General features: G+C 46.8%; 1 protein-coding gene across 1 annotated transcript in view; it reads left to right on the top strand.

Annotated features, from left to right (window-relative positions):
- Positions 1–3,660: 3,660 nt before the first annotated feature.
- Positions 3,661–13,892, top strand: part of LOC134948122 (sulfotransferase 1C1-like) — a 129,533-nt gene continuing 119,301 nt past the window's right edge. Inside the window, exons 1-2 of the mRNA XM_063935910.1 lie at positions 3,661–3,862; positions 4,452–4,574. Of these exons, the coding sequence (XP_063791980.1) occupies positions 3,733–3,862; positions 4,452–4,574 (253 nt within the window). The 5' untranslated portion in view covers positions 3,661–3,732. The remainder of the gene's footprint in view (positions 3,863–4,451; positions 4,575–13,892) is intronic.

The raw sequence follows: 13,892 nt of genomic DNA, 5'->3' as shown, positions 1-13,892 counted from the left end.
CTCTGCCCCGTGTAAAAAAACATGAAGTTCGGGCGGGTTCGGATTCCGAGGAACCGAACCCGCTCATCCCTAATTATTATAGGGCATAAAATTAACAACTGCTGCAGAGAGGTGTCTCTCTAGAAGCATTGGGACAGAGGCCCCTTCAGACTGTTGCTATGGGGCCCACACAGTTCTAGCTACGCCCCTGACTGACAATGACTATAGTAATCTATAGTAATTGCAGCCATCATTAATATAGCGGCTATGTAATACTGATTCCAGTTTGAACCATTGGCCATAGTTTTACAAACCCCCTGTTACATTGCGCACATGCGGCCGGTAGCGCGCGATCACCTAGTGATCTGGACGTCATACTTTCCAGCTTACTCTGTATTGGTTGATAGATGTGTTACGTTGTATATTCTCATCGATGAATGTCTCTTCATACTGTACATTCTCTTCCATGTAATACCTGTTTTTTGAATGTAATGTCATCTTATATTGCATATGATGCTTCAATAATAAAAATATTTTAAAAAAGTTCTCAATCCTAAAATGTTAACAAGATTTGTCTACGATACAAAAGACACTTACACAAAGACCGTGTGCTTGAAAAAAAACAAATCGCAATTGACAGTTCCCGGTAAGACCTGTACTTTACTGTCGAAGTCGGAAGAAGAAGACAATACAAACTACACCCAGATTGGCGATTCTCTGTAGTAGTGTAAGGAAAAGGTGCAATCACTGAGAAACGCCATAAAGACGCACACAGACACATATTTCATACAACACATAAATTACACATAGATAAAACATGTCCAGCAACAGACTTGTATTATATGGTATTTATATAATAGAGTATAAAACCAGATATATATGTATTAATGGAATGGAACAAGATAAACATGTCATGCATGGTGTCAAAATAATCAGGGGAATGAGTGTGTTGGTTTGATAGCTGTGGTTCGATTGTAGCATATTGCAACGATTAGTTATAATTAAATGTAGGAATATGAAGCCACAATTCTAATGAGAACAAAGGAAAGCATGTGGGCAGGAAACCAGTGGTCAACCCCTATGATGTCTTCTTCAAGGCTGAACGTTGCTTGCATACGAACTGACCAATGACACATCATGAATGAGAAAGTTCCCTCCCCTGGACCAATAACAGAAGACTCAGTCCCAGACATGTAATCCCCCAAAATACACAGGATATAGGCATTTCCACTCACCCAAGAAGTTCTGTTTGCTGTTTTTTTTCTGTTACTGTTGTATACTGAGATGGAGCGGAGTGTGCATTGAGGGAAATGGTAATGTATGCTGGCTGCGGCTGTATGGATTCTTTTGTAACAACTGCTTCCTGTGTAATTGTAAATCTGTAACCATATACATACTGTACTTGTGTTATATTGTATGCATATCTTTTTAATATCAAATATATACATCACTGAGCGTTGGAACTCAGACAATGTGTGCGAGTGCTTGTTTTCTCTTAAGGGATGTAGTGTTTGCAACGTACAGCGCACTTCTATCGTATAGAGTAATAAGATGCGCCTTGCGTCCGCAACATATATTAACGCTGGCATTTTAAATATTTATTAGAAATAATCTGACCTTCTCATTGCGATACAAGGACTTGTTGGTTTATGACCCGGGAATCCTTCTACGCATGCGTCAGATGATGCACGAAACACAGGGGACACTGGGAGAGATCCGATTGGATCCCTCTCAGTGCACATTGCGATAAGAAGCCCATAGGCTTTTATTAGGCAACACCATCTACAGATGGCACTACCTACTGGGTCCAAGCTCCAAAGTGTTTCCCATTCCGGAGCTTGGTGCATATGAGAGAGGCTGACAAACCTCTGAAAAATCACTTGAACGCAAAATTAGCTTTTGGTTCATCCCGCCTCCTGTGCTATGGAAGCGCCAAATTTGTACAGGTGAAAGATATTGTCCCATCAATTGACTTTCAATTAGCCTCTAACGGTAAATCATTTAAAAATAGACAGCTTTTATGGATAGTAGACCCTAATTTAAATAACATTGGTCCTATTGGTGAAATTGAGGGAAAGCTGTGAAAATGGAGTTCAAGGAGCATTGTAAAAAAAATGGAAGACCTGCACAAGGTAGCAAGAGTCTACCAAATAATATCCAAGTACTGGGATATCCCAGTGAGAACTGATGGGTCAATGGTGAGGGAATGGAAGCTGCATTATACCCCACCCCGGGCACTGCCTAGAGGAGGTCAACCCTCATAGCGTAGAGTAAGAGCAAGAGAGACTTGTGAGGGAGTCATAGAGAGGCCACTACCATAGAGCTCAGTCACTGAGACCTGACCGTTCCTTAGCAAACACCATCCAAGTATGGGGGTGGCAGCATCATGTTGTGGGGATGCTTTTCCTCAGTGGGTACTGGGCATCTTCTTAAAATTGATGTACCAAAACACAAAAAGATAATGCAAGACACCTTGCGTCAGGCTGCTAGGAAACTATAGCTTGGAAGAAAGTTCCCCTGTCACCAGGACAATGGTCCCAAGCAGCGACGGCTGCACAGTCCAGATCTCAGTCCAATAGAGAATCTGTGACACTACTGGAAAATAACAGCCCACAAGCGTCATGAACCAACCTGAGCAACCTGGAGCAATTCTGCAGGGAAGACTGGGCAACCATCACTCCCAGACAGTGTACGGACCTGGTACAAACTTGCCCCAACTGGCCGACAGCTGTTAAAGGCGGGCATTCCGAGTGGATTGCTCGCTAGCAACTTTTTGCAGTGCTGTGATCAGGTCAAAACTCTGCAAAACTGCACATGCATATGCACCGCATTGCGCAGGTGCGTTATACGGGTACAAAGTGGATCGGTGCTGGGCGATGGATTTAACGAAGAATCCAATCGCACAGCCGATCACAAGAAGATTGACAGGAAGAAGGCGTCTATGGGTGTCAACTGACCGTTTTCTGGGAGTGTTTGGAAAAACGCAGGCATGTCCAAGCGTTTGCAGGATGGGTGTCTGACGTCAATTCCGGGACCGGACAGGCTGAAATGATCGCAACGGCTGAGTAAGTTCAGACCTACTCAGAAACTGCACAAACAGTTTTTGTAGTGCTCGGCTGCACATGCGATCGCACACTTGCAAAGCTAACATACACTCCCCTGTGGGCGGCGACTATACGTTTGCACGGCTGCAAAAAGTTGCTAGCAAGCGATCAACTCGGAATGACCCCCAAAGTACAGTGAAAATGTATATTAACAGTCTATTTGGGGCACAATAATGATTCTGCCAGGAACAACCTGTGTGTCATTTGTAATGGGGGGAGGGTTTAAAATACTTTTACAAGCCTCTGTAGATGCCTCCAGAGCTGGTGATGTGGATATCATGTATGTTACAGTTATAGCCTTCAGCCCATATTTATCAAGCCTTGGAGGGTGATAAATTGCACGGTGAAAAAATAACCAACCAATCAGCTCCTAACTGTCCGTTTTCAAACCCAGCCTGTGACATGGCAGCTAGGAGCTGATTGGCTGGTACTTTAAATCTGGGCATTAGTGCATAGCTGTGTTTGCTCTGTGTCTTTTCTGCTGACTGGATTTTATCATTCAGCCATTTATTGGCTTGATATTGGCTATGTGGTCACACCCTGTGCCTGGGGAATGATGCCAGCAGATAAAAGCTCTCCCCGGCTGGCAGCAGGACGCACATTCAGAGACGGTCATCACTGAGCTTCACACACCGGCTGCCCAGGTGCCATGATTCAGAGGAAGCTAGTTGACGTCCAGGGAATGGCCATAGCTGAATGCATTGCTGACAACTGGGAGGAAATCTGGAACTTCCAGGCGAGAGACGGAGATGTTTTGTTGGACACCTATCCCAAATCAGGTGGGTGACGGCTGTCTGCAGGACAACATATTTATATATAAGAACCATAGAAGGTTACACTCTAGATCAATTGTCCATGGTTATATGAGAACCATAAGAGCTTACTCTCACATTCAACAGTCTATGGCTGTGAGAGCAATGGAAGCTTATGTTCTAGATCCAACCATAGACGTTTACAATCTGGATCAACTAACACCTGTGGATATTGCTTAGCTAAGGCTCTGGTGCAGAATAACATATTGATGTATAAGTGTTGTGGTTGGAAGGCGACATCCGAGTTAAATAAACATTATAAACAATGAGTTATACTTAAGCGGCAGATGTAGAAATGCTACAAGACCTCATCCGTGCACTCTAGAATATACAACGCTATAAGACTCCCATCTGTACTGTTCCCGGGTGAGGGACAGGCTGCTAAAGCTTTGTCATAGCTTTATCCTTTATATATTTTCCCGTGATGTCTCCGCTCTATCTACTCCCCCCCCCCCCCTTCCCCTGCACTCTGGCTTCAGTCCCATGTGTTTATTGGAAGCAGAAATGCATTTTGCAATGAAGGGATTTCAGTACTAAAGGTTTATCTGGATTTCAGGAACCACCTGGACGCAGGAGATCGTTGACCTGATCATGCACGACGCGGATGAGCAGAGCTGCAGCAGAGCCCCCATTTATGAGCGGATCCCCTTCATTGAGCTCATGCACCTGATGAAACCGGGTAAGGGCGAAACGCGCTGGGTAGTAACTGAAGAATCCCCCTCTAATACTGACATATGGAAGGAAACGTCTAGTGTACATATAGGATTATACATATAGCGCAGGATATTATTCATCCCCAAAGTGTTAATTACCCCTATGCTTTCCATATAATACTGGACCACTGTACAGTATGTCATAAAGCCGGGGCCGGATGAAGGGCCACATGGGGGAGGGGAGGAGCTGTGGTCAGTGCTGTGTGGGTGTGATCAGTGTTGAGTGGGCGTGGTCAGCACTGTGTGGGTGTGGCCAGTGAGGTGTGGGTGTGGTCAGACTCACTGTCTCACAAAATACATAAAAATAAAAAAATTGCAGAATTTTGTGAGGAAACTAGAAATACAATTTTATTAATTATGATTTAAGGCCGATCCTGTTGCCACTTAGGCAGCTTGTTATCATCATGCTGCCATGACGACGGGCTTATTTTTATGAGGAGGCCTCAATCTGTAGCTTCATCCGCCCCATTCTTAATCTGACCCTGCATACAGATCACTTGTCCTGGATAGGATAAAACATGGTGAAAATATATCTCCTGGATTCTATAACTATCTATATCTAGTTCTAGTGTACAGTAGTCAGCACCATTATACAATATTTATTACCAATTAGTTGTCCTGTATATAATAAAACTGTCACTGTGATACTGTAGTGCCAAATTATATAACTCTACACCAATTATTATTATATAGTATAGTACTTAGCCTTATTGCACTGTTATAACACGTGTGTGTGTGTGTGTGTGTGTGTGTGTGTGTGTGTGTGTGTGTGTGTGTGTGTGTGTGTGTGTGTGTGTTTGTATAGTTTTCCAGTATGTAACACAGATTAAGTGGGTTATTCAGGTCTGTTATCAGTCCAAAAAAGTAAGCAATTGGGCAAAACCATGTGCACTGCAGGTGGGGCAGATGTAACGTGGAGAGAGCGTTAGATTTGGGTGCGTTATTTTGTTTCTGTGCAGGGTAAATACTGGCTGCTTTATTTTTACACTGCAATTTAGATTTCAGTTTGAACACACCCCACCCAAATCTAAAGGGCCCTACAGACTGGGTGACCTGCCGCCGAGCTGCCCGACCTCCGATACGGCAGACGGGCAACCCGGCGGTGGGGGGGAGGTGAAGGGGGGCAGTGAAGTTTCTTTACTCCCCCCGTCACCCGGCTCCATAGCAGTGCATGCAAATATGGATGAGATCGTCCATATTGGCCTGCATGCACAAGCGACGGGGCACCAACGGTGAACGAGCGCGGGGCTGCGCATCGTTCATCGCTGGTGCCTCCACACTGAAAGATATGAACGGTATCTCGTTCATTAATGAACAAGATCGTTCATATCTTTCACTGGTATCGACCAATGTGTAGGGCCCTTAACTCTCTCTGCACATGTTACATCTGCCCCACCTGCAGTGCAGCATGGTTTTGCCCATATGATAACTTTTTTGGTTTACTAACAGACCTGGATAAGGGCCTATGTTATAGGATGTTAATAAATCCTCACTATGATACTATAACTACTACACATGTTTGATAACGCTCAGTGTACCAGACGTGTCTCTTATTACCGGATGTGATGGATCTGTGCCCCTCAGATAATCTCCATGCTTCCACAGACTCCCCAATAATTGCACATGTTAGTGAATAGTGTCACCTGTCCTGGTTCCTCGTCACCCGTGGTAACATCACCCCCGTGTCTCGGGTCACCCTTAGCGCTGTCCCTTTCTCAGGCGCGCTTGGAGTTACAGCTACTCTGCACCAGACTTGGGAAGGCTCCAAGATTTCAGCAAAAATGTTGAGAATGGGTCATATGAGGCAACAGGCGAATAAGTAAACATGTTCTCCTAGTTATATCGCTGTGAAACATTAACCCCTCGCTGGCTGGCAGGTCCTGAGACGGCTTCGCGCAGAGGAAGTTTAGCGTTATACAGTCTGAATCCCATTTTATTTTATATAGCTCTTTTTATTGAACAGTATGAAATACAGTAAGGATGGAAGCAATGACACAATGCGGTGTTCAGAGGATTTTCTGTCATTTTGAGAATGAAAACATTCAGACCAAACCCTTGGGGAGCCCTTTATTTGATAGTTGATAGATACACTGTGAGATAGATAGATAGATAGATAGATAGATAGATAGATAGATAGATAGATAGATAGATAGATAGATAGATAGATAGATAGATAGATACGGGGGCACACTGGGACGTCGGACCAGATTCCTTTTGGCCGGTCCGGACGTCCCCTCAGTGGCTGCCCGTCACCCCTCATGCAAGCTGGCTGCAGCGATGGCAGCATTAACTAATGGCTCCCAGCGGAGCTGCAGCGCATGTGCAGCTGCAGCAGTCGCCTAGCAAAACCGGACCGTCAGTCACCACTGACGGCTCCACCTCCAGGTCCGCCTCCAGCCCCATGTCCTTCTCCAGCACCAGCCGCAGCAGACGAGAGCTGGCAGCCAGCAATTCTGACTGTGCTCAGTCAGTGGGGGTCATTCCGAGTTGTTCGCTCGCAAGCTGCTTTTAGCAGCATTGCACACGCTAAGCCGCCGCCTACTGGGAGTGAATCTTCGCTTATCAAAATTGCGAACGAAAGATTAGCAGAATTGCGAATAGACACTTCTTAGCAGTTTCTGAGTAGCTTGAGACTTACTCGGCATCTGCGATCAGTTCAGTGCTTGTCGTTCCTGGTTTGACGTCACAAACACACCCAGCGTTCGCCCAGACACTCCTCCGTTTCTCCAGCCACTCCCGCGTTTTTCCCAGAAACGGTAGCGTTTTTTCACACACTCCCATAAAACGGCCAGTTTCCGCCCAGAAACACCCACTTCCTGTCAATCACATTACGATCACCAGAACGAAGAAAAAAGTCTAGAGATGAGCGCCTGAAATTTTTCGGGTTTTGTGTTTTGGTTTTGGGTTCGGTTCCGCGGCCGTGTTTTGGGTTCGACCGCGTTTTGGCAAAACCTCACCGAATTTTTTTTGTCGGATTCGGGTGTGTTTTGGATTCGGGTGTTTTTTTAAAAAAACACTAAAAAACAGCTTAAATCATAGAATTTGGGGGTCATTTTGATCCCATATTATTATTAACCTCAAAAACCATAATTTCCACTCATTTTCAGTCTATTCTGAATACCTCACACCTCACAATATTATTTTTAGTCCTAAAATTTGCACCAAGGTCGCTGGATGACTAAGCTAAGCGACACTAGTGGCCGACACAAACACCTGGCCCATCTAGGAGTGGCACTGCAGTGTCACGCAGGATGTCCCTTCCAAAAAACCCTCCCCAATCAGCACATGACGCAAAGAAAAAAAGAGGCGCAATGAGGTAGCTGTGTGAGTAAGATTAGCGACCCTAGTGGCCGACACAAACACCGGGCCCATCTAGGAGTGGCACTGCAGTGTCACGCAGGATGTCCCTTCCAAAAAACCCTCCCCAAACAGCACATGACGCAAAGAAAAAAAGAGGCTTTTTACTGATATTTGGTGTTTTGGATTTGACATGCTCTGTACTATGACATTGGGCATCGGCCTTGGCAGACGACGTTGCTGGCATTTCATCGTCTCGGCCATGACTAGTGGCAGCAGCTTCAGCACGAGGTGGAAGTGGATCTTGATCTTTCCCTAATTTTGGAACCTCAACATTTTTGTTCTCCATATTTTAATAGGCACAACTAAAAGGCACCTCAGGTAAACAATGGAGATGGATGGATTGGATACTAGTATACAATTATGGACGGGCTGCCGAGTGCCGACACAGAGGTAGCCACAGCCGTGAACTACCGCACTGTACTGTGTCTGCTGCTAATATATAGACTGGTTGATAAAGAGATAGTATACTCGTAACTAGTATGTATGTATAAAGAAAGAAAAAAAAACCACGGTTAGGTGGTATATACAATTATGGACGGGCTGCCGAGTGCCGACACAGAGGTAGCCACAGCCGTGAACTACCGCACTGTACTGTGTCTGCTGCTAATATATAGACTGGTTGATAAAGAGATAGTATACTCGTAACTAGTATGTATGTATAAAGAAAGAAAAAAAAACCACGGTTAGGTGGTATATACAATTATGGACGGGCTGCCGAGTGCCGACACAGAGGTAGCCACAGCCGTGAACTACCGCACTGTACTGTGTCTGCTGCTAATATATAGACTGGTTGATAAAGAGATAGTATACTCGTAACTAGTATGTATGTATAAAGAAAGAAAAAAAAACCACGGTTAGGTGGTATATACAATTATGGACGGGCTGCCGAGTGCCGACACAGAGGTAGCCACAGCCGTGAACTACCGCACTGTACTGTGTCTGCTGCTAATATATAGACTGGTTGATAAAGAGATAGTATACTCGTAACTAGTATGTATGTATAAAGAAAGAAAAAAAAACCACGGTTAGGTGGTATATACAATTATGGACGGGCTGCCGAGTGCCGACACAGAGGTAGCCACAGCCGTGAACTACCGCACTGTACTGTGTCTGCTGCTAATATATAGACTGGTTGATAAAGAGATAGTATACTCGTAACTAGTATGTATGTATAAAGAAAGAAAAAAAAACCACGGTTAGGTGGTATATACAATTATGGACGGGCTGCCGAGTGCCGACACAGAGGTAGCCACAGCCGTGAACTACCGCACTGTACTGTGTCTGCTGCTAATATAGACTGGTTGATAAAGAGATAGTATACTACTAATATTATATGCTGGTGGTCAGGTCACTGGTCACTAGTCACACTGGCAGTGGCACTCCTGCAGCAAAAGTGTGCACTGTTTAATTTTAATATAATATTATGTACTCCTGGCTCCTGCTATAACCTATAACTGGCACTGCAGTAGTGCTCCCCAGTCTCCCCCACAATTATAAGCTGTGTGAGCTGAGCAGTCAGACAGATATATAATATATATATAGATGATGCAGCACACTGGCCTGAGCCTGAGCAGTGCACACAGATATGGTATGTGACTGACTGAGTCACTGTGTGTATCGCTTTTTTCAGGCAGAGAACGGATATATTAAATAAACTGCACTGTGTGTCTGGTGGTCACTCACTATATAATATATTATGTACTCCTTGCTCCTGCTATAACCTATAACTGGCACTGCAGTAGTGCTCCCCAGTCTCCCCCACAATTATAAGCTGTGTGAGCTGAGCAGTCAGACAGATATATACAATATTATATATAGATAATAGATGATGCAGCACACTGGCCTGAGCCTGAGCAGTGCACACAGATATGGTATGTGACTGAGTCACTGTGTGCTGTGTATCGCTTTTTTCAGGCAGAGAACGGATTATAAATAAAAGTGGTGGTCACTGGTCACTATCAGCAAAACTCTGCACTGTACACTACTGAGTACTCCTAATGCTCCCCAAAATTAGTAAATCAAGTGTCTCTCTAATCTATTCTAATTCTAAACGGAGAGGACGCCAGCCACGTCCTCTCCCTATCAATCTCAATGCACGTGTGAAAATGGCGGCGACGCGCGGCTCCTTATATAGAATCCGAGTCTCGCGATAGAATCCGAGCCTCGCGAGAATCCGACAGCGTCATGATGACGTTCGGGCGCGCTCGGGTTAACCGAGCAAGGCGGGAAGATCCGAGTCGCTCGGACCCGTGAAAAAAAACATGAAGTTCGGGCGGGTTCGGATTCAGAGAAACCGAACCCGCTCATCTCTAGAAAAAACCTCGTAATGCCGTGAGTAAAATACCTAACTGCATAGCAAATTTACTTGGCGCAGTCGCACTGCGGACATTGCGCATGCGCATTAGCGACTAATCGCTCCGTTGCGACAAAAAAAAAACGAGCGAACAACTCGGAATGACCCCCCAGTAAGTAAATTTACATATATATGTGTATATTGCTTCCCTCCCTGTGTGTGTGTGTATCACTCCTTGTGTGTGATTATGTGCTTCCTGCCGCTATATGTGTAGTGTGCTGTATGTAGTGTGTACCCCCTGCTGCTGTCATGTGTGTAGTGTGCTGTATGTAGTGTGTACCCACTGCTGCTGTCATGTGTGTAGTGTGCTGTATGTAGTGTGTACCCCCTGCTGCTGTCATGTGTGTAGTGTGCTGTATGTAGTGTGTACCCCCTGCTGCTGTCATGTGTGTAGTGTGCTGTATGTAGTGTGTACCCCCTGCTGCTGTCATGTGTGTAGTGTGCTGTATGTAGTGTGTACCCCCTGCTGCTGTCATGTGTGTAGTGTGCTGTATGTTGTGTGTGCCCCTGCTGCCGCCATGTGTGTAGTGTGCTGTATGTAGTGTGTGCCCCTGCTGCCGCCATGTGTGTAGTGTGCTGTATGTAGTGTGTGCCCCCTGCTGCCGCCATGTGTGTAGTGTGCTGTATGTAGTGTGTGCCCCCTGCTGCCAACATGTGTGGAGTGTGCTGTATGTAGTGTGTGTCCCTGCTGCCGCCATGTGTGTAGTGTGCTGTATGTAGTGTGTGTCCCTGCTGCCGCCATGTGTGTAGTGTGCTGTATGTAGTGTGTGCCCCCTGCTGCCGCCATGTGTGTAGTGTGCTGTATGTAGTGCATTTCTCCTGCTGCCAACATGTGTGTAGTGTGCTGTATGTAGTGTGTGCCCCCTGCTGCCAACATGTGTGGAGTGTGCTGTATGTAGTGTGTGTCCCCTGCTGCCGCCATGTGTGTAGTGTGCTGTATGTAGTGTGTGCCCCCTGCTGCCGTCATGTGTGTAGTGTGCTGTATGTAGTATATTTATCCTGCTCCCGCCATGAGTGTAGTGTGCTGTATGTAGTGTGTGCCCCCTGCTGCCAACATGTGTGTAGTGTGCTGTATGTAGTGTGTGCCCCCTGCTGCCGTCATGTGTGTAGTGTGCTGTATGTAGTATATTTATCCTGCTGCCGCCATGTGTGTAGTGTGCTGTATGTAGTGTGTGCCCCCTGCTGCCAACATGTGTGGAGTGTGCTGTATGTAGTGTGTGCCCCCTGCTGCCGCCATGTGTGTAGTGTGCTGTATGTAGTGTGTGCCCCTGCTGCCGCCATGTGTGTAGTGTGCTGTATGTAGTGTGTGCCCCCTGCTGCCGCCATGTGTGTAGTGTGCTGTATGTAGTGTGTGTCCCCTGCTGCCGCCATGTGTGTAGTGTGCTGTATGTAGTGTGTGTCCCCTGCTGCCGCCATGTGTGTAGTGTGCTGTATGTAGTGCATTTCTCCTGCTCCCGCCATGTGTGTAGTGTGCTGTATGTAATGCATTTCTCCTGCTGCCAACATGTGTGTAGTGTGCTGTATGTAGTGTGTCCCCCCTGCTGCCAACATGTGTGTAGTGTGCTGTATGTAGTGTGTGCCCCCTGCTGCCGCCATGTGTGTAGTGTGCTGTATGTAGTGCCTGTCCCCTGCTGCCGCCATGTGTGTAGTGTGCTGTATGTAGTGCATTTATCCTGCTGCCACCATGTGTGTAGTGTGCTGTATGTAGTGCATTTATCCTGCTGCCACCATGTGTGTAGTGTGCTGTATGTAGTGCATTTATCCTGCTGCCACCATGTGTGTAGTGTGCTGTATGTAGTGCATTTCTCCTGCTGCCAACATGTGTGGAGTGTGCTGTGTGTAGTGTGTGTCCCCTGCTGCCGCCATCTGTGTAGTGTGATGTATGTAGTGTGTGCCCCCTGCTGCCACCATGTGTGTAGTGTGCTGTATGTGGTGTGTGCCCCCTGCTGCCGCCATGTGTGTAGTGTGCTGTATGTAGTGCATTTCTCCTGCTGCCAACATGTGTGTAGTGTGATGTATGTAGTGTGTGCCCCCTGCTGCCACCATGTGTGTAGTGTGCTGTATGTGGTGTGTGCCCCCTGCTGCCGCCATGTGTGTAGTGTGCTGTATGTAGTGTGTGCCCCCTGCTGCCGCCATGTGTGTAGTGTGCTGTATGTAGTGCATTTCTCCTGCTGCCACCATGTGTGTAGTGTGCTGTATGTAGTGTGTGCCCCCTGCTGCCGCCATGTGTGTAGTGTGCTGTATGTGGTGTGTGCCCCCTGCTGCCACCATGTGGTAGTGTGCTTTATGTAGTGTGTGCCCCCTGCTGCCGCCATGTGTGTAGTGTGCTGTATGTAGTGCGTGTCACCTGCTGCCGCCATGTGTATAGTGTGCTGTATGTAGTGTGTCTCACCTGCTGATGCCATGTGTGTAGTGTTCTGTATGTACTGTGTGTCCCCTGCTGCCGCCATGTGTGTAGTGTGCTGTATGTAGTGTGTGTCCCCTGCTGCCGCCATGTGTGTAGTGTGCTGTATGTAGTGTGTGCCCCCTGCTGCTGTCATGTGTTTAGTGTGCTGTATGTAGTGCGTGTCACCTGCTGCCGCCATGTGTGTAGTGTGCTGTATGTAGTGTGTCTCACCTGCTGATGCCATGTGTGTAGTGTTCTGTATGTACTGTGTGTCCCCTGCTGCCGCTATGTGTGTAGTGTGCTGTATGTAGTGCGTGTCACCTGCTGCCGCCATGTGTGTAGTGTGCTGTATGTAGTGTGTCTCACCTGCTGATGCCATGTGTGTAGTGTTCTGTATGTAGTGCTTTTCTCCTGCTGCCGCCATGTGTGTAGTGTGCTGTATGTAGCGCGTTTCTCCTGCTGCCGCCATGTGTGTAGTGTGCTCTGTTGTCGTGTGTGTCCCCTGCTGCTGCCATGTGTGTAGTGTGCTGTAAGTAGTGTGTGCCCCCTGCTGCCGCCATGTGTGTAGTGTGCTGTATGTGGTGTGTGCCCCCTGCTGCCTCCATGTGTGTAGTGTGCTGTATGTACTGCGTGTCCCCTGCTGCCACCATGTGTGTAGTGTGCTGTATGTACTGCGTGTCTCCTGCTGCCGCCATGTGTGTAGTGTGCTGTATGTAGTGTGTGCCCCCTGCTGCCGCCATGTGTATTTACTGTGTGAATTACTCCCTATTACATGTGAATTACTCCCTATGTGTATGCGTATTTTCCTGTGGGGGCCATTGTGTATCATTTTCTACTTATTGAGGCCAATGTGTTTTTGTTGTATTTTCCTGTGGGGACCAATATGGGTTTTTTTCATGTGCAATGTGCTTAGGCTGCGCATGTATGTAGTGTGTGCCCCCTGAGGCCGCCATGTGTGTAGTGTGCTGTATGTAGTTTGTGCCCCCTGAGGCCGCCATGTGTGTAGTGTGCTGTATGTAGTGCGTGTCCCCTGCTGCCACCATGTGTGTGCTGTCTACCTATAGCTGCCGCCATGTGTTGCAATGTTCTCTGTGGGCCTAATTCAGAGTTGATTGCAGCAGCAAATTTGTTAGCAGTTGGGCAAAACCGTTGGGCTCATTCGTACCTGATCGCATGCTAGGTTTT

The sequence above is a fragment of the Pseudophryne corroboree genome, chromosome 8, assembly GCF_028390025.1.
Source record: "Pseudophryne corroboree isolate aPseCor3 chromosome 8, aPseCor3.hap2, whole genome shotgun sequence".
In the NCBI taxonomy this organism is placed as follows: Eukaryota; Metazoa; Chordata; class Amphibia; order Anura; family Myobatrachidae; genus Pseudophryne; species Pseudophryne corroboree.
Note: the sequence above shows the minus strand (reverse complement) of the source record. Positions and strands in the feature narration are given on the sequence as shown.